The following is a 25079-nucleotide window of genomic DNA, read 5'->3' as shown; positions in this document are numbered from 1 at the left end:
TGCTCCGACTGGGTCTGCGAAATGTCCACATGCTTTGAGCGGGCTGTTATCTGAAAAGTCAAAAGCAATTACGCTATTCCTCGCTTTCTTTCCGCTCTGCGGAGAGAGCACAGTGGTGTTTGTGGCCATGGCATAAGTGAATAAATAACATTCCACCAGAGTGCAATTAGGACCTTGGACCTGGGTCACAAGTTGTGATCCATACTTTGTCAAGTGTGTTTTACAGCAACGGAGAAAGAGGGAGATGTGATACTTTTTTAAGGGGCAATTCGAGCATTTCGACAAAGAATGATGAGTGTATGCACTCGCTGTTTCTGCTGCAGTACATCCCCCATTTTCTAAGGACGATTGCATTTTTAATTCTTCATTCTTAATCCTGCAAGCCCCAATCGCAGCGCTGTGAAAGCAACGATTTACAGTCTGTTCCCGTACTTTGACATTCGCTAACTATCCCCAACCGCTATGTGGCCGCCTCACCCCGGGAGGCCTCCACATTTAGAACGAGAAAGGTTGCCTGCATAGTCCAACCCAAACACATGCTGCTGCTCAGCCAAGAGACACAGGGCAAGGTCAGTGGGATGTGTGTGTGTGTGTGTGTGTGTGTGTGTGTGTGTCTGTTACCCAAAGTGTGTCTGAGGGCATGAGACACAAAGGCACACACGGGTCACATGGTGTCCTGCCCTCCCACTGTGTTCTGCAGCTTCTGATTTGACACGTGAAAACATCTGACTAATTTTCCTCCCCCCCCAAGCATGCCCACAAACAAAAGAAATAGAACAACCAGTGATGGCATCAACATGGTATCAATGCCATTCCCTCTTTGTGCTCCACAATTCCCTTCATTAAATCCCTTGTGTTTGCAGATTTGTACTTCAAAGTGAGTCTATAATGACTTAATTAGAATTAGTCAGCATCTAGTGAAATGAAACCAGTGCGGCCTAAATGGCTTTTTCTCCTCCTCCCAAATAGCTCGGCGTGAGCGTCCATGCTGCAGAGTGTATTACACAAGGACTACATTACACGGAGTTAATGCAATCCCGCCGCAAATCTCATGTCTCACGTTCTCTGTTGTGTTCACCCACACCAAACATAATGTACTCAGTGGGCTCCTGGGACAAAACTATATCAGGCGGAAGTAGACGCAAAGGCTTGAAATTCGGGAGACATTTAGATTGAGGTTGATGTAACCCCGAGGGCAGCGGCTATCTCATCAGGTTTTAGAACTCGCGGTAAGACCGGGCACCTCGAGACCGGCCGCGATTTGTCAGATCCGAGAGCGCCGGGCCCTCGACAGGACAGGAGAGGAGAGTATTGCTCTCTTTGTCCGGGCACATTCCCCGCGAGGATGTTTGCCCAGACCAATCAGACTTTCATCAAACTCCCTTCTCTGCTCGTCCGGGGCGAGGGCTGATGGACCTCGGCTGCCCGCCGGCTCTCCACACTTCCCCCCCCCGTACGTTCCTAGGCAGGCACTTCTTCCCCCCCCCTGAAATGCCCAATTATAGATGGTTATCTCTGAGCGTTGCGTGATGACTTGGACTCGAGGACGAAGTGTTGGCAGCTACCAGGAGGGCTCCTCGGGGGCCACCTGTACCCTAACGATCGGGAGATGGTTGGTGGGATCTGTGCCAGGCCGGCAGCTGTGTGCGGGGGTTGACTGCGAAGTGTGTAAATAACCCCAACAAAGACGGTTATGTACGAGTTTACTTGTGTTTTTTTTTCATTTTTTTTTTCTTCTTCTTCTTCTTCTTCTGCTCTCTCCCATTTTGAGTTTGAAGGTCGGCCGTGTCGAGTGTCCCTTCAGGCACTCGCACGTTTATTCTGGCTCGCTAATCGATGGCTCCAAAGCCGGGTCACCGAGGTCTCGGCTGGGGACAAGCTCTCTCACATTTCAGCCTGCATTTTCTAAAAGCCCCGCTGGACAACACAAAAGGAGCCTCCGCAGCAATTCACCGCGATGACCCCTGACCCTTGTGTCAACTACGTTTGGACGATTATTTACCTTTTATCACTAGGTAAATAAGAAAGTGTCATTCAACGAGGAAATGGCCTATTGTTGACCACATGGAGAAAAAAATCCTGAGTGGTGAGAGTGTTTGCGTTGGTCCCCCCTCACATTCTTCTGCCCTTTCAATGCTTTAAAATATAAATATGCTACATTTAAAGTGTTTTTTCAGTAAGTCTGTGTCATGCTCCTTCAGATCACAGCAGTGGGGAAAATAAGTGAATCTAGACCAACAGTGTGAGTAGACATAAAGGTTATAAAACATTGATTTCATATTATATTTAAAGGGTTAGAAGCAAATATTGAGATCAATTATATTGTGATGGCACAGCTACTAGAATGTACTGCGTTAGACACTATATGAAAGAGAATATTTTCCAGAAACCCTACATTTTCCATTACATTTCTTCATTGTGTTTACAGTGTCACAAAGGTAAAAAGGCAGGACGAAGAAATCATCACAAAAGAATGCATTTCACTTTCAGTGCCAGTGAATCAATAATGTCTCGCCAACAAAACACACCACAATATATTGCATGCATCGATTATTCGTTCACACTTTCATATTGTTATTTGCACATTCAGAACATTGCTATGACCAGGGCATTTCACACAATGAAAGACAAAAGCAGGTCCGAGCAAAATGTTTTTTGATGGAAATGTCAACTGTTCAGCTTCAATAAAAGGGCCCTCAAGTGTTCACTGTGTGGCAGTGAATCACGGCAGCGGTCCCAAATTATACCGTCTCTCTGTTCCTCTCAGGGAACGACTCATTCCATCTAGGTAGCTTTTGGAAAATCTGTTATGTTATTTCGTGCGACTCTGGGTTCACACTGCCCGAGGAACTAATGTTCAGCGAACGAGTGCCGTCGAAATTGGCCAAAAAGAATATTCAAATGTTTGTTCTTGAAAAACACATTTGAACTTTTCAAAGATGTATTTTTGGAGTATTTTCGCCCCTGAAATCCATTCCTCATGGTCTGCGGGGGATTCGGTTTAAAAAGCAAGCGTCGAAAATGAGCAGATGCTACTCGCCCATCTCTAAAGTGATAACGACTTCAGAGTGATCGCTGTTCACAAGATGTAAGGCGCCGTTCAATTTTGTAGTCGAATTCCAGGTTTTCTTTCTATTTGAATATGCTTTCAATTTCAAATGTTCGTTGACACCCGGCGCGTGAACGAGAATTCAGTTTTTTTTTTAAAAGACCTCTTTTCTAAAACTAGATTATGTAATAAGAAGTGGCCTTGCTTACTGGTCTTTTATGATTTCTATGTTGTGTGTGACCATAAAACGACGCAGTAGTGGATGACATAAATGGACTTTGTTTATTTACGCCACCAAGCAGTTTTTAAATATCCCCCCCCCCCAGACCCTCACCCTGCCCCCTCCTCTTCCTCTCGCGCTCTGCCTCTAATTGAGCTGTGAGTGGAGTCCAGGTGGAACCCATTTGAATTCCCTGTGGTCGTGACCACTGTGGTTGCTTGGGACACAGCCCTACCTCTCATTTACAGAACATTTACAGCCCGTTCTTGCCGGCGTGCTACACTATCTTGGTGCCACCTCAACGCACCGTTGCGATTTGCGGTTCAGCCGACGTGCATCGCCAGCTGGATGGGAGGGCTGGCGTTGTAATCAGGTGTGTGTTTGGTGCATTAAGCGTAGGACTAATAACACTTGTAGAAAATGTGCACCACATTTGCCAAGACGGAGGATGCTCCGCAATCGTGTTTTAAGATTTCATTATATTCTGTGCACTTGGCTCGGCATCAGATATTGAAATGCATGCGCCACCGGGATCAGTGTTATTGACATTGGAATTTGCTGTAGCCCCGATTCAGCGGCTGAGCTCAAATTGGGGTGTGTGTGTGTGTGTGTGTGTGTGTGTGTGTGTGTTAGAGAGGTTTACTCTCTAGTCTCAAATCTGGCAGGCAATGAAGTGTCTATTGGGCAATTATGCTAATGCCGTTATTGGGAATAAAACATGCAGGGAAATTGGGACTTGGAAAAAAAGTAAGTAAGTAAATAGAAAAAGAATAAAGATAAAAGCAGGCCATTTTCTGAGCAGATGCTTTCCAAACGCGGCTCAGCTGAGTCCAGACTGTCTGGCAGGCCTTTGTTTCACGTTTGAAAGGGGTGTGACAATTGGGTTTCCTTGTGTGCATTAGAGCTCGTCGTTACAGTGCTCGTTGTGCTTTGCAGCTGCCCTCGTATGTTAACTGTTTAGTAACCTGTAAACTAGCCTGTAGAAGACGGACGCCCATCTGGTTTACCAGCCATCATCAGAATTAACTAATGGTCAGCTCAGTCAGATATATGTTATAGGTGTTGAGATATTCACTAGATAAGGTGATGAGGTCAGACTTTGCAGGTGGCCTAAAAATGTTTGAGGCTGTGAGCTCTTTTTTTCTCCCACCAAGTATCCATCATATCCATAAGCCTTGCCAATGCTGTCAACTTGTATCTGGGAGAATTGCTCTGGTAAGCATATTACGTCGGCAATATATTGATGCCGCTGTACCATATATATATATATGAAATCCATATTGTGCACGGGATTTACCTTCGAGGTCACAGTGTGTTTTTATATATATATATATCTTTGTTTGTTTGATTATGTGGCGCCATGAGCAGTGATGCAGTTTACGCCTCTGCTGCCTTGAGGCTCACAACCCAAATCTAGCCCGACCACAGAATGACTTCCAGTGATTCGTGGGCACAGCGAGCCAAGTGCTCCGGGTAGGAGATGGATGGCCAACGGCAAAAGGTTGTCATGGTAACCCCTTCCCCTGAACCGCCACAGTGGGCATGGCAGAATGCTGGTCCAGGCCCTGACTGAGTAAAGGCCCCGTCCTTCACGAGGTCAGGCGGCTTTTAGGGCAGCGGACTGCGTTAATACGGCAGCAGCTTCACTCAATTGAGCCGATCACGTCGATTGCTAATCGTGCGGGAGATGTGAGAGAGATGAAAGAGTAACGCTGCACACCTTCGAGGAGGTTTGGGTGGACTGAGATCAGTGGGTCAGCTTCCTCGGCTATGAACAACACGAAGACCAAGTGCCGCCCGCTGCAGGCTCACCGCTGAGCATAAGAACGGCATCAACTGCATTTTGAGCTCAAATTCTGCCGCGCAGCCACATCTCACTTCTACGAAGGGAAGTAGAAAATAAGATAGGGCGAGAAAAAGGGAAAGCTCTGCTTCTGTCTGGTTTTATTTGACTTGAAATGTAGATCTACGATTCGATGTTTTAATTCATAGTAAATAGAGTCATTGGCATTTTGCAGCTGGTAAATTTAAAATACTTTATATAATCGCTGGAATCCACAACGATACATTTTCAGTCATTAGTTTTTTTTTGTGTCAATGAGAATATACAATGTAACTCATTTTGTGGAATACTTAATATATGAATATATGTATGTATAATGCATTTAGGTAAAGCGCTTGACTCGATGTAATGAATTACATTCCACCACTGCTGAAATGAGGAGCGTATCTTGTTGATTTCATTTGATGGACGTAGAGGTCGGGACCTCCTTGAATTTGAATTAAATAAGCATCCTTCATCAACAACGGCTGAGTGCTCTTCATGACCTTCAGATATCACGTCTGTTTTCTTTTTCTTCAAAAAAAAGATAATCTATGAAGCAATGTGATCCATGCTTCCCATTTATCTCACTGGTTTCTCTCTCTGTCTCCCACCCTCTTCTCCTTCATCCTTTAATCTTTTACATCCCCTCCTTTTCCCAGTTTGTTCTTTCCTGTCCTTCCTACCGCTCCGCCTATTCCACTCTTTTCTTCCTTTGTTCAGGATCAATTTGTGCTGCATTAGGCAAGATATGCGGAGAGAAGAAGAGAGGGAGGATAGAAAAGGAAGAGGTGGAAAATGGAAAGTGTCTGAGCTTTGCATTATAATGGAGAACTGTCTCAAGGCAGATAGAAAAGACGCATCCGTTTGCATTAATAAACTAAACTGTACGTCTGCCCGGGCCTCTGTGCTTTGTTTCCCCGTTCCCAATGCTTGCCTTTTTACTATTAAATATTTATTATGGCAATTTGTTTTATTTGTTTTGCATCCATGTTTTTTCTTTTGTTTTTTCTTCCTCTTTGTCGTCCGTTGACGTCGAGTCATTTGTCTTGTGGTCGGGGCGTGTTTTGTGTGTCGGGAGGGGGTTACAATACCTTCATGCGTCTGGAGGGTCCCATTATTTAACCCTAGCCATCGGTCACACTCAACAAGCCTATCATGTAGGACCATTCGGAGACAGTGCGGGCTAAAGTTAGCGCTATTATCTGCCTGTCACTGGCTAGCTGTGTTGGGCTCCCTTGTGGGAAAAAAAAACAAAAAACAATTGTACGAGTGAATGCCCTGCTGCTCACGTTGTCACTTTCCAGGGCACTCCTCCATTTACTTTCCTTTTTTTCACACCTTTCAACTCGTGTTACAAATCATGATGTGGACCTTCCTGCCGCGTTTAGTATCACAGCAAGCTCCGTTTCTAACCATCGGCGAGGTTTGGGAGCCACACCAAGGGTGAACGGACGGTCTCGATTTAAATCATCTGCGCTCATCTGCGATTTCCGAGTGAGTGCTCATCCATCAAACTGTATGCAGACAGTGTGCTGGATTAATATTCATTTTATGTGAGACACCTTATTTGCATGAACACACTGTCTGTCCCATAAAAATTACCAGGCTCCCCTCACTGGTGTGATAAGCATATCTGGACATGAAACAGTTGAAAATCTGCGACATGGTATTTAACCCGGCAACAAGATGGGTGGGGGCAGGGGGGGGCGGCATGAAGCAGGCGTGACTGGTAACATCCTACTTAGTATACCCCCGTCACACCGAGAACACCGAGGATCACGTTTCACTTTGTTGCAGAAAGCGATGGAATGTGTGTGGAAACATGAAAATCCTATTTGCTTTCCTCGGGTCAGTAAGAGAAAAATGGAGAATGGCCCCCGAGGTGGTAAAGTGCCCACCATGTGTGTGTGATGAAGCTTTAAGAGCAAGCTTTTAAAAGTCGTAGCTATATTTGTAATTGCAGAGCGTCTCTACAGTCAGTATTTGATGCTGTGCTTTGACTTAAGATTAGAGATTGAAGACTAAGAGTCAATTATAGTGGGTCTTGTCAAGTATATTCTGAAATGTTATAGATCATTGATCGCGAAAATGAAAATAACCAGTAACTGGTATCAGTTCATTTGGATGATAATCAGTTTATCTACTGTTAATATCCACAACTGTAATGATACATATACACAAGCAGGGCGGCTTTGTGGCTATTGTATTCTTAATTTAATGGTTTATCAAATGAGATTTGGACTAGAACAGATAAGGTTTCGTTTTTTAATTACAATACATTGTCACATGCGTCTGTTGTTAACCTCATTGGGATTAATTGAAATTTAAGTCGATGGAAACCGTCAAAATACAATAGTATAGATAATAGAGTACATCCAATAAGCATGAGATTTAAAATGAGCTGCCGTTCTTCTCAGACTGGATTTGACTTGTTCTCTTAGAGCCAAAGCAGCAACCACAGTGGAGAGAATCTGACTCCATGTAAACTGGAAGTTGTGTATTTAAATATGAAAAGTACATGTAAAAAGAATGCAAAACAATGGGCATACTGTCCTTTACTCCTGGCAGTCTTTCATTCAGGAATTAGAGAAAGTAAAGAAATGGCCCCCAAAATAAATTGTGTGAGAGAAATTACACTGTAGTGGTGACAGGTAATTAAACCAAATGCCAACGTATACACCACAATATAATGGTTTTCTTCATTTGTTTTTTCAAAATAAATTTATTTAGGTTTCCAGCTTGCCCTCCCGAGGAACGTTGATTCCAGGTGTTGTGTGATTGATAAAGTACAGTCACACATCACGCCTAATTAGAACATTACGAATTTGACTCTGCCCCAGTAGACCTTTTTTCTTCAGAGCAGCCGTTTTGACATGAAATAAGTAGGTAAACAAACGTGTTTCCAACGATACTAATTACCTCCAGGTCAAACGGAGCCGGGGTGTGGGCCTTTTTTTTTTCCTCACACAGCAGACCATTTTGACACGTCGCCCCTTATCAAATGAACCCCCCAAGAACCCCCATTCCATTTTGGTGTGCCACAGCCACTCCTGTGAGCCGGCACGCACAGCGCGCCACCCCAGAAAAAAGGAACCGGGTCGCAATTAATGTGATCAAACACACCCGTGTTTACCCTCCAACGATGGAATCCTAATTATTTTTCATTAATTAAACCTGTGTTTGCCTACTATTTCATGTCAATATGGCTACCGTGAAGAGGGGGATATTTGAGGAGCGCGGGAGCGTTATCAATGTCAAGATGGTGGCAGGTGTTCAGTGGTGAATAATCTGGTGACACGCCTTTACAGGTGTCTTGGAAAAATGAACACAAAGGAGTAATGAATGCATTCATTTGAATTGACATGTTCATCTAAGAAGAATCCTCAATGCATTTTCTTTGGCAATTTTGCTCTCAATTGGTCCCAGGCCCCTTGAATGCAGCCTTAATTGAGACTCCCGAGTTAAATCAAACTAATGTAGTAGGTTTCATCTCCCTTAACGCACCACGCCTCCCATTTGTCTTTTTCTCCGAGTCGCCCGATAGCCGCGAGGCATCATATTTTACCCCTCATCAAGTATTGCTGTTACTCTATATCGCTCGGCTCCGTTTGGCCTTACTTAGATTAAAAAAAAAAAAAAAGTCAATTAATGAGATCTGTCAGGTTTCATCTGATCGGCTTTGCACACGCATGATTACTGAAGCAGCCAAAACAACAAACATGGCTGATTAGAAAAAAGTGGTCGTGCAGTGGTGAAGAAGTCTCCTTGATGTGGCTGAGAACAAGCTGCTAAACGTTGGCCCGGCTCGTCTAACGGAGGTATCCTCAGTCCGCCCTCAGAGTGAGTGCCCTTGAAACGTCAGCGCCATAATGTATCACACGGCTCTCCTTCTGGAATACAAGACCAGTTGGCAATACTGGACTACGGCTTAGTCTAAAAAAAAAAAAAAAAAAATGTTTTACCTTTTTTACGCAACTTTTTCTCTCAACTGGGTCCAAGCCCTTCTCATAAATATCTATTTTATGATGTGTTCTTTTGGCGGTGGAAAGCAGTTTTCTCCTTTTTGTCGGAGTAAATTAATGACTGTGATAGTGAAGTGTTTTTCATTTAACGTTATAATTTCTAAGTAACACCTGTGCAAGTAGTTTTACCGGTTAAACTGTGAGATATGGCGCATTCGGTCTCACCAACACAGACTACGCACACTCATTGTCTTCTGCAACGGAAACGGCCTCCGTCGCTGCGTCTTTTTTACACTTTGGGTGCAAACCTGAAAAGACTAAATTTAATCTTTTAAAACAATCTTGCCAACAGGCAAACAGTGTAGCTCAGTGACAGGCTGTCATGTCGAATATATGTTGTTGCCTGTGCATCCCTTCGGGTCCTTATCTACACGTTAGACATTTTCATAGAGAAGAAACTTCAGGTCTAATTTGCCGCTTGGACTGTGTATTCAAATATGATCTTTCCTGTCATAATGTATTTCTTTTTTGTCATGGGAGTCAGTGCATCTGATTTTGATGTCATATTTAATTCAGCTCTCATGTAGCTGTCAGTGTTTTATTAAGAGCTGTTTACTCACAAGGATATTTCTTTGATCAAATACACTCTTTAAAAACTGCCTTTTTCATGTCATCGTATAGTTTGAAGTCAAGAAGAGCAGATGTGATTTTAGTTTTGTTCGCTCGTGGTCTTCTGCCAAGACTTTGCTGATGAGAACACTGACTTTTGACCCCTTAATGCTGCCCTAAATGTTCTGCTGCAGAAAAGGGCTCGCTTCGCTTCTCTTAAACCCAACAATATCTGCTCCCAAAAATCTGATTGCTCTAATCTGGGATTTCTGAATGGGCATTAAGAAGTAGATTCTGAGAAGGGCACATGTCACTGTGACATGGGACGCATAGCTCCGTGAAGGGATGACAGTCGGCTTCCCCAGTCCCTTGTCCCTTCACGTTTTGACCCTTCCGCATGCGGCCTTGCTGACGTCCTAAACTGGGATTAACTGTGCAAAATGCGTTACGGAACGCCTGATGAGCGAGGATGACGCTCGCGTGGAGGATGGCGGCAGTGTGCGCACTATTTGGCTTCAGCGTTTTGCGCAGATTAGATTTCGGCAGGAGATCCCGGTTGATGGTGGATAATCGAGGGGTTTGGATTACCTAATCATTAAAGCTGACTTAACCTTAATATCATGATATGGGGATGATCCCCTTTAGGGAATCTCATCAGAATGTAGCTAAAACCCAATTTGTCCCCATCCGTTCATAGTTCCCACATAAGATGCAGAGTCGCACTTTTTTTTTTTTACACACAGTTTTTGGTGAATATTGACACATCGGCGTCGGCAAGTGTTTAATGTCGCATTCCTCACACTGGTGCTCATTCGATGCATCTGATGTTAAGCGGCGATAGCTCCGGGATGACTTCGAGAGCTGAGAGGAGGCGAAGGGAAGCTCGGGCTCAATCTGGCTCCCCCCGAGTAAATCTGCTTAGCCATTTTGTCGCCTGCGTGCGCTGCTCTCGTCGTCGTTGTTTGGGCCGCGCGGAAACCTTCACAGGTGCAACGAAGCTCGAGCCGCGCAGTGACGGCTCGTCTCTCGTCGGGTCGTCGTGGAGACGGGCGAGTTGACACATTGATTGAGCAGACAACAGAATACACACACACACACACACACACACACATTCCGTGCCTGGCGTTTGTCTGATCTCACCCGGTATGAGTTCAGCCGATGGGCGATTGAGCAACTCACGACGTGTCACTCGATGACAGCACACGGCGCCGCGAGGGCCGCGCTTGTGCAAGGACGACGAAGCCGCGGTGCGTCCATCTGTTGTGCTTCTTGGAAAAGACAAGTTGCTCCTATAAATGGACACACATGTGACGTCTTCTGTTGAGCTAACATGTATGTTTTTACATTTATTTATTTTTTTGCTCTCAGATTTTGGACAGATTCTGGCACCACAGCAACCGGACTCGTGGTCCTGTGGCACAGCGGACGCAGCCCCCGCCATAAAGAGGGCCAGAGACTGAACTCAACTGGGACCGTTGGCAGCGGGCGGTAAGAGGAGGAGGCCATGTGGACCGCACGCCTGCTAGTCTTCGCCAGCCTCTTCGCACCAGCCGCTCTCGGTGAGTTTGGCTCATTAGAGCCTCTGTGTTTGTGTCTGCGCGGAGCAGATGTGTGGAGAGAGAGAAGAAAAAAAGCACTGCGTTCTGTGACTGGCATGATTTGAAGCCGTCTCAGGATTTCTTCCATTTGCTATTTAAGGGCCAGATTCTGAGAAAGAAGCCTTTGGACTTATGTCTGTCCCAATTTTGGAGTCTATGTCTCCTCTCGCTAATTAGCAGGGTTTTTTTCTGCTCCTGAAACGGGAACCCGGGAACTTTTTCTTTTCTTCACTCTTCTTATTGGCGTTTTTCGGGTTCCTTTCTCTTGACTTTCTATTCTGTTCTATTCTATTTTTAAATCCGTCCCTCTTGCTCCTGTCTCAGTCTCCTGCTCTCTTAGGAAATAGGAAATGAACCAAAATTGCTTTCAAAAAATCATTAACAGCGCTTTGGCTTTGTGGCGCATGTTGAGTAAAGTGAGAATTGCAGGAGGAAAAAACCCCAAAATGACTTCTTTTTATCATTTCACGCATTGAGATCTCCAGATCAAGTTGTGAGGACTCAGCTGGGTAAGCAGGGCCCCTCTATGGCTCTGCAGCATTTCTCTTTGGTCTACTCTGAGTTGTGTCAGAGGCAAACTAAATTAAGTCATTTAAATTCCGATTAAAAGAAATCATCGCCGGTGGTTTGTGGGTGTGGAACGACTGGTCACAATCAAGTAGGGTGTAGACGTAGGGAGTGTTGGGAGTGGGGCAATAGCCCGTAGCAGTGTTAATTGGATACGGCTAAAACCATTAACGGGTGATTTCAAGCTAATTAAATAGTTTTTACGCCGCGATATTGGAGCAGGGGCGGAGACGGCGGAGTTCAACATCAAGCGCTAATGACAACACGCTCTCCAGCGTCGTTAGTTTTGTCTTAATGCTCAACAGAGAGACGTCAGGGGACGGCAACGCGTCATGCATTCGTCCTCAAGAGCGCTTTCTTGACCAGAGGTTGAGACATTGTGTGGCAGCGGATTAGTGTGAGACCGCCTGGCGCCACTTAGACCCGACCATGACAAATATAGGTTAAATACATTTAGATAAGAAGTAACTTCATAACTAACTAGATACCTCTTGGAAGGTGGGATTAACATGGGTGTGTGTGTGTGTGTGTATATCTCTTGGCAATAATCCCTAACTTCCTGCTTTTGGAACCCAGTTAGTTACAGCGCGATGCCGCTGGTGGATTCATTTGTACCCTTTTGAGTTTGATGAAAATAATGCCCTCAAGCTCATGGTGTGTAAGCATTTCTAGACGGACCCATGTGGGTCTTGTGGGCCTTGCACAGGTTGTACACTGACTTCTGACCGGAAATGTATTGTCCTTAAACACCATCGGAACAGAGGGAATTTAATGCATATCAACGGTCCATTTGCTTGATTAACACTAACTGTAGGACCCCGTCCAATGAGGAAGTGTCGCGGTGGGTCACCATGGACACTCTACAGCTGAGTTGTAGGACATTGCGCCGCAATCCAAAGGTAAAACTAGGACTATTTTTTTTTTGTGCGATTATTGCACCAAAATGATGTGCGATAAACCATATTATTGTAATGCCACTGATCACATAATCACAACAGCATAATAATGCAAGTACCCTCACTCAAAGAACAAAGAACGTTTTATATAGGCTATGAGTGAGCAGTGGTATTTCGACGATGGAGCGATGGAGGTCAGCAGTTTGTTGGATTTGTATGTGATCTTACTCTGCTATAAATTAACTTTTTTGAATAACTGATGACACTAGACCAAGTAGTAGAGGGAAACCTTTAGCTTTAAATCAATTTTGACTTCAAATGAATGCCGTAAAACTTTTTTCAAGCATACCATAATGCTCAGGATTGGTGATAGTATTTGCCTACCGTCACATATATATCATTGCTTTGAGTTCATGTCTTCATGGTATGAAAGGTAGGGGAAAAAAAGGCATTCAGCAATCGTAAAAGCAATGTGAACTGTTTGGGGAACAATGATAGGCAGCAAATCAAGCGTGCATGATTTGTCATGAATGGGCTTAAACGTTCCAAAACACCTGTGCGGTCCTGTAAATCAATCATTCTGCTCTGTGACTCATACGCAACAATCAATCACGCATTGGTCTCATAGGAACAGGGGACATGCCGCTGACACCATTCGGTCGCTATGTGTTTTTGGTGCTATGTCCCAAAGGAACACCAGACGAAGAGGTTGACATCCAAAGTACATCATTTGGCAGTTTTACGAAGACAAATAAATAACGTAACACCCCAAACCCGGCGCCGTAAGCAGACACATCCAGATGTTGCCAGTGAATTGTTCCGCTGCCGGAGAAGCTTTTGTGGGAGTATTTGCCACCATGTCATTGTGCGTGTTTCCGCCTTAGTGTGTTGGCAACGCGTACTGCGGGGGATGCTGGCCTACTTTGGGATCTACAGTCCCCAAATATCAAATCAGGCACAGGCATGCACACGCGTGTTCACGTGAATAGAAGCAAACACAGCGAACAGCACAACATGCGTGTTTAAAAAGGCACTTTTTCCGTCCCTGTCTTCATGTGTCCGTCGATACGCAATCGGCTGTCTGACACTCTCTGAAAATGAGGAATATTTTTGGACAAGCGTGATGAAATAATATCAATGATAGAATGCAGCTTATGAATGGTAAAGTGGAGAAGGGATTTGTGGCTGTGAGTGGGTGGAGAAATGTCTTTTGCTCTTGTATGCATGTGTGTGTGTGTGTGTGTGTGTGTGTGTGTGTGTCCGCATGGGTTTTCATGCAGTCTGGCAAGATTAATATCAAAAGTTCTATCACAAATGCTGTCACTGGGTTGAAAAATAAGTAAAACGCACACTTGTCATTGTTTTTTGTTCCGGTGAATAACAATGCAAACGCACTGTCCCAAACACTCTGGCCATGCCTGAGCAGCACATTAATCATGTGTTCCTGTGCATGTAAAACGCTGCAGAAAGGATTTTCTATTCTTTCCACTTACACCAATGCGTGGAATCTGAGACACAGCGGCTATAATGGATGACGGCTCGTGGGCCAATCCGAGAGATGAAAGCGTAAAGTCTGACACATATTTTTCATGGTCAGATACTGGTGCATACATCAAGCCTGGAAGCAGATATCATCCTGTGGAAGGAGGGAGGGGGGGGGGGGGAGTATGTAATGAGGGATGGCTGATACGGCAAAAGGAGCCGTGTACCCGATGCATCTGTTCAGCATATAGGGGTTTTTTAAGTAAGTTTCAGGAAAATTTCTGGTAAGTGGTGACTCTGTGAAAGTGGCTGAGAGAGAAAAGAAGTAAAACATCCATCTCTCTTTTGTTTTTCTATGTCATTCACGAAGCTGGAATTGGACACAATGTAAAAGTAAGAAAATGTAATGCCAACAAGCACCTTACAAAAGCCAACCTCTCACCGCTCTCGCACGGATCCACTTAATTAATCTCCTTGTGCCGGGGCACCAACTCCATCCGAGAAGGCGTCTCCGGATTTGCCTAATTTGCTTAATTAATTAAACAGATGATTTATTTGTTGCTCATATTTCAAAGTGAGAAAGGGTTCTTTGTGGGGCCCGCTGAGGCATGTGTGGTTTAGTTGTGGCTGTGAGATGCCTCTTGATGCATTGATACAAGTGGGCTGGGGAGTGGGTGGATGTCAATCATTCATTGGCAGGGGCACAGTGTAAAGACAGATAGTACATTTTGCATTTGAATGTCACATTAGTTACAGAAAAATCTTTTATTCTTAGTGAAGGTGAATTAAAGGCAAGATGACACCAAGGTTGTTTCACTCTGGTGAAGCATGTTAGGATTTCACAAGGTTCATTTTAGTCGATCCTCAGGGGACCAGGAAAGTCTGTATAAAATCGTCTATCTATCCGATAATTGAGAAATTTCAATCAGGACCAAACTGGCGTGGCCTTCCACACTATTAGCATTTATTTATCTCCTGCACGACCCCAGCGCCAGTTGTGCAAGATAGCCTGCCTCATTCCGACTGGACGACGGTTTGGAAACGTGTACAACAGCGCTCAAATTGGAGTTTGCAATGTACTGCACATACTGGGGCCATGAATACCAAGGCCAGGCCGGGCCAGGCAAGTAGTAAACCGGCGCAGGCAGGAAAGCATCCGCTTGTGCCTTTCGATAGTCGTACGTCCCCGCGGTGCACGGTCACTGCACTTGATCTGTGCTGAAAATATAGCACTATGCATGATGATGAACATAATTCAATACAGTCGTAAGTATAAGCATGAGTGAACAACAGAGATGCATTTTCAAAATGAGTTGCTCTTAGGCCCTGCAGGAAAGCTCCGACTTGAGATCTACATATTTTAATCTAATGATAAAGCAATCTAATGCCGGCAAAATGGAGAGTTTAGATAATTGTGTTCCTTGACTTAAAACAGAAAAACAGGATCACTTTGAAAATGGTTTTGATGAGATTCTTAAAAAACACTCTGGGTTTAGTGCTTAAACAGTTTTTTTTAATTCTCAAATCTTTTCCCAGAAAGTGGTTTATGCTCTTTCCATAAGCCACACACGGCTTCCTGAAAACAGATAATGGTATTGCAGTTATAGAGAAATAAATACTTATTTCATACCTACCCTAAGGGTGGCCTCCATTGTTGTCATTCAGATGTTTATTTCACAGCTTTGAGAATGTTTTGTATGGCAGTTTTGGCAGGTCTTGCCTCTTATTTGAAAAGTACTTTTGAAGATTTTAATGTAAGGTAAAATTCTGGCGGTAAGTTGCACTTTTGTCTGCGTTCAGTTTCAGTTCTCGTTTCCATGTTATTCCTGGCGCGCAGAAATCCCTTCTCTCTCTTTATGCTCTTCTATAATGAGTGAAAAATCAATACCTGCTTGATCTGGGGAATAAAAGACCGGCCTTTGCTGCCCATGGCACCAGTAGACATTGCCAAATTGCTGTCAGAACTTGCAACCCAAGAGAAATGGATGACAGCAACATTAAGAACAGCAAGGGGAGGGGCAGCGGGGGGGCTAAATGCCTCTATGTTTTATAGGTGTCCGTAGTGGAACCTGTGTATATCTTCCAAATAAATGAATTAGACTCCCCATCCGTTAAGCCCAAGTTGAACCGGCGTAATTTGGTAAGCGCTGAATGATGCCATTTAGAGTGGACTTGCGGCCGGCCGAATGGTGTTTAATGAGGATCGATATTGACAGCAAGGTCAAGTGCCGGTGGATGTTAGTTTACATTAGGCCCGCGTAAAGTGCGCATGTGCTCCCGTTGTCTGCCCCGGCGTGGAGAGAGAGAGAGAGAGAGAGAGAACTGCTCAGTCACCGCGGCGACCGGCTCACAGGGCAAAAAAAAAATTTGGTGGGCGTGCAATACCACAGGGCTTCCTGCACCGCATAGCGACGGGGCTCCGGCAGTAATTTGGGCCGCGGGTGGAGTGTGAGGAGCAGGAAGGGCAAACAAAACCCACGCAGGGGGCACAAGGCGGGGACCTGTTCTTTACTCGATTCCAAGTTAATTACTTCCCCCCCCCCACTACTACTGTGAAATCCATACCAGCAGCATATGCTTTCATTCCTTTGGCTGTAGAAACAAAGCCAAACGCGGCCGCCTGTACATCCCTGCGCGTGTGACATGTTTGTATTTCCGACGACACGGGCGCAGACAATGTCGCAATGTTTGGCACCACAGTGCTGTGTATGCAAATTATTCCGCTTTGCAGGATTGCCCCCCCCCCCCCGTCAGCTCTGTTTCCGCCATCGGGCTTTAGCAACCGGCGGGCGCCACTGCGTCAGCGTGTGAGTGAAGCACAGTGAGGCTGACGATGATGAATTGTCGCTGCCACAGCACAGGATTACGGTGCATGCCTCCAGGCCGTACAATATGCACATTTGCTAATTATTCTGATTACAATCTCCCTCATTATATATACCACATGTTGCTATAACATGCGTGTGCGGCATTGCTCCATATGTTATATGAGTCACACACAAGATTCAAGGTCCAAGATGACTGTAACAGTTTGGACAAAGTCGCACGCCACTATCTAAAACCTATTTGATAAAGTAAATCATTTTTCCTCAATTTTGGATTAATGGATTAAGTGCTGTCCATTTGTGATAAAATTGCATGTCGCAAAAGCTATGTAACCACTTCAGGCGGTGCTGTACACACCAATGTTTCTTTTGTTACGGATATGTAGAGCACATGCTTTAGGCACAGGAGTGCAGAGAGCGAGGAGAGTCGCATGGAGGGAATCCAGTATATCAATATATTTTTTTTCTTCTTGATGTCGCACTGGCTCTAGGCAAGTGCTGTGGTTGTGTATTGATGCAGCTGAACTGGTGTTTTTATTTTCATAACTAGATAATATCTACACCCGTCTGACTATTCGCGCAATATGGCTCAGCGTATCGATCTGGATGTTGTGTTTGTGTTGTCGCACAGCGACATTGAGACATGCGTGTCTTACTTGGAGGGGAATGCACTTCAGCTTGTGTAAGCGTTTCCAAATAGCCACACGGCAGCAAGCGGCGGAGCACTTTCCCACTTCCCCCAGATGAAACACACTGGCACTTTCTGCTGATAAAGAAGGCGACATAGTGACACCCTGTCGGCACAACCAAAAAGCAGACCTGTGAATGAAGATCGGTAAAACAACCGGCTGCTGCCTTTAATCGCTCAATGTTACTAAATCTTGATTATAGTCTAGGATTGTTTGATGCATCCGATTTTGTTGCTGCTGTTGAGGGTTTTAGGATAAGTGCATTACAGAAATACAAAGGAAAATACTGGAGTTAGGCAGACTCCGAGGATAAGAGGAAGCCTTTATTTGACCAAATAAAAGAGAATCAAAAAAGAGATTCATTCGTTATTTTACCTTTTGATCTGTGTCTCTCTAACGCAGCCCTCAAGCTATCAGGTGAATTTTGCATGTATCCATACACAAACAGAGAGTGCCAAAGATCTGATGCTATTTGCGTGAAAAGTTCTCACAGACGCAGCAGAAATCAATCATGGGCAGGGTGGTGCGTGACCCTGAGCTTTCTTCACCCAGCTCTGTCACTGAATACACCAACCGCGCACTGTAGCTGGTGATTAATTTTGTTTTGTCTCAGTAAATCAATATGAAGTATTGTTAGTCTGCATTTTAAGCAGTAGGGTGGGGAGGGGGGGGGGAAATCAAATGATACTGTGGCACAGATTAGCCCTTGAGACCTTGAGGATAAGCGCAAGAGGAAGCCAGCGTTAGAGCGGCAGTGGTGTGTGTGTGTGTGTTGGGAGGGTGGGTTGATACTGGAGATGGCCTCCAATGTGGCCCAGTGGCCCCGAAAGGGAATTCAATACTGCCATTGACAAAAGAAGGGTTACATTGTGGAGGAGGCCGTTGCGTTTCCTTATTTATTGTGCTCTCATTAAAATACAAGGAGAGGGGAATGGATAGCACTGGAGTAATGGTAGCTCCTCGGCCGCCCCCCCCTGGTTTGGAAGGATGCCAGGTTCAAGTAGTTTACAGTTCTCCTGCTTTTCACAGGATGGGAAATTCACTGGTTTATGTATTTAATTTAGTGCACACGCAGCGAACAGAGATATACAGACCCCCCTCCCCTCCACCAACCCTCCCTCCATGTTGCTTCTCTCAAGCCTTCCCACACATTCAAAAACAAATCTTGCTTATTGGCCTGCACATACCTGGCAGATGTACTATATCAAGACTCTGGGGGTCACCACTTGGCTTCAGTCTCCCACTACAGCTGGGAGACATGGGAGGCTTCATCAGTTCAGGCCATGGATCACTGCTATCTCTACCAAAGAGACTCCCTAAAGTACACTCCCTTGACCCTCAGCTGGAAGGAGAAGTGGCTTTTACTTTTTTTTGAATGTACGTCCTATTTTTTGTAGTTTTGGCCATTAGTTTATCACATATGGTATTTTTATATTTGCCAAATGAATTGCTGAGATTATAGAAAACACAAACACTTTTCTTTTCTTCAAATAATGGACCCCTGGGTCACTGTATTACTACTCAGGGCAGTAAACCAACAAAATGACACAAACCTTCAGCAACAGCAAAATCACCTCAAAACAAGCATTTAATATAAACATCCGTTCTACATTTTTTCCCTCCCCCATGAACCAGTGTGTCACAAGCTTTATTTACATCTGGTAGCTCTCAAGTAAGATGAGTCGTGTGTATGTGCGTTGCTGTCATGTCATCTGTGGAATGCATCGACTGTTTATTCCCAACGGAGTTAAAGAACAGTGTGGTGATGATGTCTTCTTTTGGGAGGTTCGGTAAAGGGCAGGAACTATGACTTTCACAGACACCCCCCCCCTCTCGGTGCATGGGACCCTACAAAAGGCCGATTGTGTCCAATGAGAAGAATTGCAGGTGCACATTCCCCAGTGGTGCACTCCCTCTCGCCTCCCACTCTCCACGCACACATGGAGCCATGCAAGCACTTTTACACACAACCACACACACACACACACATACGCTGCCGCCGTGATCACTGCCCCTCATTTGGTTGGGAGGAGGAGAAGGGTGGGCGGGGGTGGGGGTTAGAAGGAGATCCATTTTCAGTGTGATAATACGCTCCTTTCTTTGCCGCACGGTGGACTGAGGAAAGGGTTGAAACTGGAGAGGCAGAGTGAGCCATGTCATTCCACAGCGAGCAGCGGCATCAAACGAAATGGGTCATTTTCATGGGACCTGCTGCAGATGTTTCTCAGCTGCATATTAGCCCTCTGCATAATACAATGGTGTGTATTTTGCATGGAGGTCACAGAAAAGGTCACAGCCCCCCCCCCCCCCCCCCCCCCCCCCCCCTTGGGAGGTCTGTATTCCATAGTGTCTAACTTTTTTTTTTTACTTTCTGTTATATAAATGAGTAAAATAGATCAAAAGTACATCACACACGCTGTGCAAACTGTGAAATTGTTGATGTTAAAGCTTGTATTTGCTTCTTAGTTTCAGTAATTAACTTTAAGCTCAAAATTCAATGGTCACAGTGCAACTAAGAAGTACTTACAGCTAATGTTCAATGACTTCATCCAAAATGTCAAAGTTAGCCTTCAGCTAAGAGTGCACTTCCTGAAAGTTCATCATATTCTTATTCTGTTGACGATGTAACAATCTTGGAGGTCTCCCTAGCTACAGGTTGGCGACCACTGACGTCATGATGGGAAATGTAGTCCACAGTTTTCCTTTTGGTCAAATGGTGGCTTCCCATCATCAAGGTATTGCGTCCATGCAACTCTGAAAACAATTAACGGTTTTCATAAAAATAGCCCCCGGACATGTATAAACCATGTCATAGTCCAGTGAAAACCATCCCTTGTATCGAAAGGGTCAATCAGTCAGTTGCTGCAGCTCGTAGCAAAACAACATAACTCAGTAGATGGCCGCATGCCTGAAGCTTTGGACGCATTTTTATGAAGAACTGCTCATGCTCTGCAGCATTCCTGAACTGTTCTCAACCGTTGCTGCTTCTCAGGGAATGAGCAGCTTTTTAAGGTGCAAGACTAATCTCTATGTGCTACTTTAGCACTCATCACAGCTCTGAACCTGCTTTTGTGCAACCATGCGGCAGATTTTTCCAAATCTCTCACTTCCTTCCTGTTTCATGCCCACTCTGCTTGTTTTCAGAGTCCAATATGGATGTTGAGAGATGAGGCCAGATGATTCGATGAGTGGGCGCCGTGTACATGTTGCTTCATACATATTCAGCTCTCATTATCTCCGCACGCTAAAACCATGTCTGATACCTGTCATGTTGAATACAGAAAAAAGAACGATCAGAGGAGATCATCGTAGCTGTGTGTTTCAGTTGTAGCGTAGCCACCCAGGCTAATTGCCTTGATTGCATACATGTGGAACGAGGTTATTTCCCTCTATGTGGGTGGTTAAAGAATCCGCCTTTGCATATTTTCTTCTCAATTTGACACTAAGTCTTTGTCTCTCTGCTTTCCCGATGTGGACTTTTAACCTGGTGGTTTTCAAGAGCTACTTTTTACGACAGTGCCACCCACACGTTCCCTTTCTTCTTTCGTCGGCTCCAACCTCTTGAGTATGCCAATGCTAACCATTCAGCATTGCCACGAGCTCGCGCAATTGATTGTCGAGTCCAGCCCATGAACGCAGACCGGCAAATCGGAGCGTTGCCTCGACCACTTTTGACCGGGGTTCTAATGCAAGAACGTTGTGCGAGAGCCGTAGGGACAGAACAGAGTGGGAGTAGATTTCCCTTTCAAGAATGTCCCGTTCCTACATGAAAAACCGGAGTAGCTGTAGAATTGAGCAAATGGTCCGTTGCTTCCTTAGCTACAGTGACCCTACTGGGAAAAGGACGAGCGGGCCTTCTTTTAAAATGTTCATCCTCGAATGGTGTTCTGTGTAGGTGTATGCGCCAGAGAGAGAACATGTCCCTTGGGAGACAACCCCTCCCCCAACCCAGTGCACGTTGTATTAAAGTGGGCCGATGCGCATTCGAAAACATGCAAGAGCGAACAAATCGCAAGTGAGGTGACAAAAGAAAAGGAACAGCTTTCAGTTACTTCCAGTACAGATACAGACGGCCCTTAATCTGCCGATTCCACCACCCATTGGATTCTTACAATATTTAGGGCAAAGCCCCACATCTCCCCCCCCCCCCCCCCTCCCCCCTCCCCCCTCCCCCCCAGCCGCTTCTTCATCATGTCACTGTTATATATATGCTCATTCATATGCCTTTGAATCATACCTTTCAGGTTGTCATTGACTGCTTGTGTGAAAATATCAGTACACTTGAGTAAGTGTGACTTGGTTTTTAGCCAGTGCCTGATATTATGGATATGGCACAACCATTTTTGCAATTCTGAGGTAATGTCTTAATCTTAGGAATATAACAAATGCATATGCATGAAATCACATTTTAATTTAAATAATTTCTTGTTCTTCATTATGTAAGTAAACAGTACAGCGCTGAGCTTTAATTGGTATTAATTCATGCTTTTTGCCCCTCGGATATTACACTGCAGTAACGTTTCTACGAGCAGGAATATGGGAGAGAGAATTTGCTTAGGTTCATTTCCAAATGTGCCCTGCTGCAGAAAACAAATCAGTACAATGTAATTCATTGAGCTCGTACCTTGGGAGAGGTTATTTGTGACAAAGTAGAATGCAAGCAAGAGCGCGGCGAACGAGAGATACGGTTTTATGTTTTTGTCCTCAAATGGAATCAGCCTTACATCCCACAACCCTGTTTTGCAAGTGCGGCGACATTTTGAATACGTTTTCAGCACGAATAACGGATATTTCCACTAATATGCTGTTTTTATGTAAATGATGTGACTATCTTTGCACCACACTGTGCTTATAGATGTATATAAAATATGTTTTTGTATGTACAACTGATTTTTTTGTTGTTGCTATCCCTCCCGAATCAACAGGCTCACGTTCTCATCAGTCTGGTTGTGCTGGTGGTAACCTGGTGGCCAGTATGTTAGCGACGGGGCTCCGCTCGATTTGCACTCTGCATTGCACTATTAATACGACTATAATGAGCAAAGCCCCCGGGATCCATTCTGACAGCAGTATTGCCTTGTTTCCCTTTCATTACAAGAGAAAGCATTTTCTTGTTGTTCAGTCATCAGTCTGTGCTGCATTTTGCGTGAAAGGAGCTTATGGAGCTCGTTGTATATTATCGGTTGCTATGGCAGTAAATGGAGTGCAGTCGGTAAGGAAAGAGATACGGGGGGTAAACTCTAAATCACACTGTAAAGGACAAACTGACGTAGATGGAGTTTGGTATAAAGTGAGAGCATTATAAGAAATTGTGATCGAAGGAGATTTGGCAAAATACACACTGCTTTCATTGTGTTACAAGCAAACAATTGAAATATTACCTGAAGCAGTTTTACAAAAAAACGGATTAGTCACAAATCGCCACACAATCCGCATCAAAGTAAAGGAAGTATATTAAACACAAGCAATTTTGTTGTACCCAACATTTTTATTTAAGTTAAAAAAAATGTAGTAGTTACAATGAATATTAATAGTTTTACACGCAAAGCACCTCAAAATGTCAGTATCAGTATTGTTAAAAATGCTACATTTTACATGGAAGTACTGCTTTCATGTCAATACAGTAATACATTACATTTATAGTACATTGTGCTGGTAGTACTTGTATGCTTCTGCATCTTGTAAAACTGTGAATGCAGAAACTTGTAAGCTTTTGAATTAAAGAATTGTTTAAATTGTTTAGTTCATTAAATTCAAATACTTCCTCCACCACATTGCCATGATTGCAAATAGATTTTCATGAATGAGCTAATTTGTGGCCACCGTGGTTGAATGTCATTTTGAATTACCAACACTTATTAGTTATATAAAAATTTTTAATAAAATTCAAAGCTAACTGGAATATGTAAAAAAAAAAAAATTGAAACAAAATAAGCTACGAATTTTTCCAAGGAGGATTCTTCTGTTGAATAATAAGGATGTCTAAGTGGTACCTTTTTAGAAAATACACTAATTTTCAAAAATCTGAAAAATTTAACCGCAGGATGTTATAGAAAGCGTGCATGTCCTTTTTTTTTCTTCCTCTTCTTTCATATCGAATGCGTTGCCCCTGCACTCGAGTGTTTCCCTTGTCTAGAGGCTGAACAACCTGCGTTCCTGCCGCAGTTCTCGGTCGGCGATGCTAAATTTAGCCAATCCTTGCCTCCAGTGTGCTCTTAGGCAATTTTATCTGATGGTGTGTGGTAAAAGAAGAGGGAGGAAAAGACCGCTTTCTCCTCACACAAGTCAGCCCCTTGTTTCTTTTCTTTTGACCTCAATTACAATCAGGGCACGTGTTACTATAGGGGCGTGTTGAGTCATGCCTGCTCAGGGAGTTGTGTGTGTGTGTGTGTATCTATTTCCTATGCGTATGTGTGACAGCGATTGTGTTCATTTTAGCCTGGGAGGCACCGTACAGTAGGTGAGGGCCAAGGTGCATTAGTCTTGGCTGAGATGTTCCCCTGAGCGATGCCTGTGCATGTGGGTGGGATGTAGGCAAGCGGCAGGCGGCAGTGAAAGGAGACGAAAACAGCGGAACGATGTCAGACGTGACTGTCATCTGCTGCCGGCGCCGAGGACTCACCTCCGGCTCTCCTCTGACGGGAAGCAGGAAGCGGACCTCTGCTCTGTGTACATGTAGGTTGGGAAAACAAGAAAGACGGCCAGCGTGTGTCGGGAATTGGCGATTAAAACAACTGTCGGTAACATGAAGCGTTATGTCCCTTTTTTAATAATTCACCTAATCTAATAAATAAATGGAAAATAGTTAAATATCACTGATTGTAAGTTGGATTTGATTTAATGTCAACGCCAAAGTGGGGTTGACCATAAGACCTTCATGGGAGAGTCTCCCTTTAATTTTCTTTCTTTTTTTCTTTCTTGCCACAGCTATACACTTGATAAATTGATGTAGTGATTAATGCAATGAAAGTGCTTGCTGGATGAAAAGACACTTCACCCCTGCGTTCTGAGTACGTGAATCATGCCTTTTATGGAGTGATGGCAAGGTACTGGTGTTTGTTACTTGTGTGTACACAAACCTGAGCTAACTGTCCATTGGGAGCATATCACCAGGAGGAGGTTGCTGTCCTCTGCAGATTTCCCTCCCGGTTACTGACCAATTTATTAACTTTCACAGTTATTAACTCTCATGGTGTCGATACGCTGTTGGCTTTGGAGAGAGAGAGAGAGAGAGGGAGCGAGAGAGAGGGGGGGGGGACGAAAAGCAATACTCAGCTACTCTGTAACGACCGCTGCTTCTTCGGATTCATCAGGTAGATGGTGGCATGTTTGCTTCTCATAACACCCGCCCCCCCAC

The 25079-nt window shown here is 44.4% G+C and overlaps 1 protein-coding gene across 17 annotated transcripts in view; it reads left to right on the top strand.

Moving 5' to 3' along the window:
• The window catches only part of LOC119221817 (adhesion G protein-coupled receptor L3-like), a 182496-nt gene that overhangs the window by 48347 nt on the left and 109070 nt on the right, over positions 1–25079 (top strand). For all 17 annotated transcript variants that reach the window (XM_062560901.1, XM_037477914.2, XM_062560879.1 and 14 more), the window contains one exon: positions 11034–11224. In XM_062560901.1, the coding sequence (XP_062416885.1) occupies positions 11170–11224 (55 nt within the window). In that variant the 5' untranslated portion in view covers positions 11034–11169. The remainder of the gene's footprint in view (positions 1–11033; positions 11225–25079) is intronic.

The sequence above is a fragment of the Pungitius pungitius genome, chromosome 1 (genome assembly GCF_949316345.1).
Source record: "Pungitius pungitius chromosome 1, fPunPun2.1, whole genome shotgun sequence".
In the NCBI taxonomy this organism is placed as follows: Eukaryota; Metazoa; Chordata; class Actinopteri; order Perciformes; family Gasterosteidae; genus Pungitius; species Pungitius pungitius.
The sequence above is the reverse complement of the archived record's forward strand: the minus strand, read 5'-3'. Positions and strand labels throughout refer to the sequence as shown.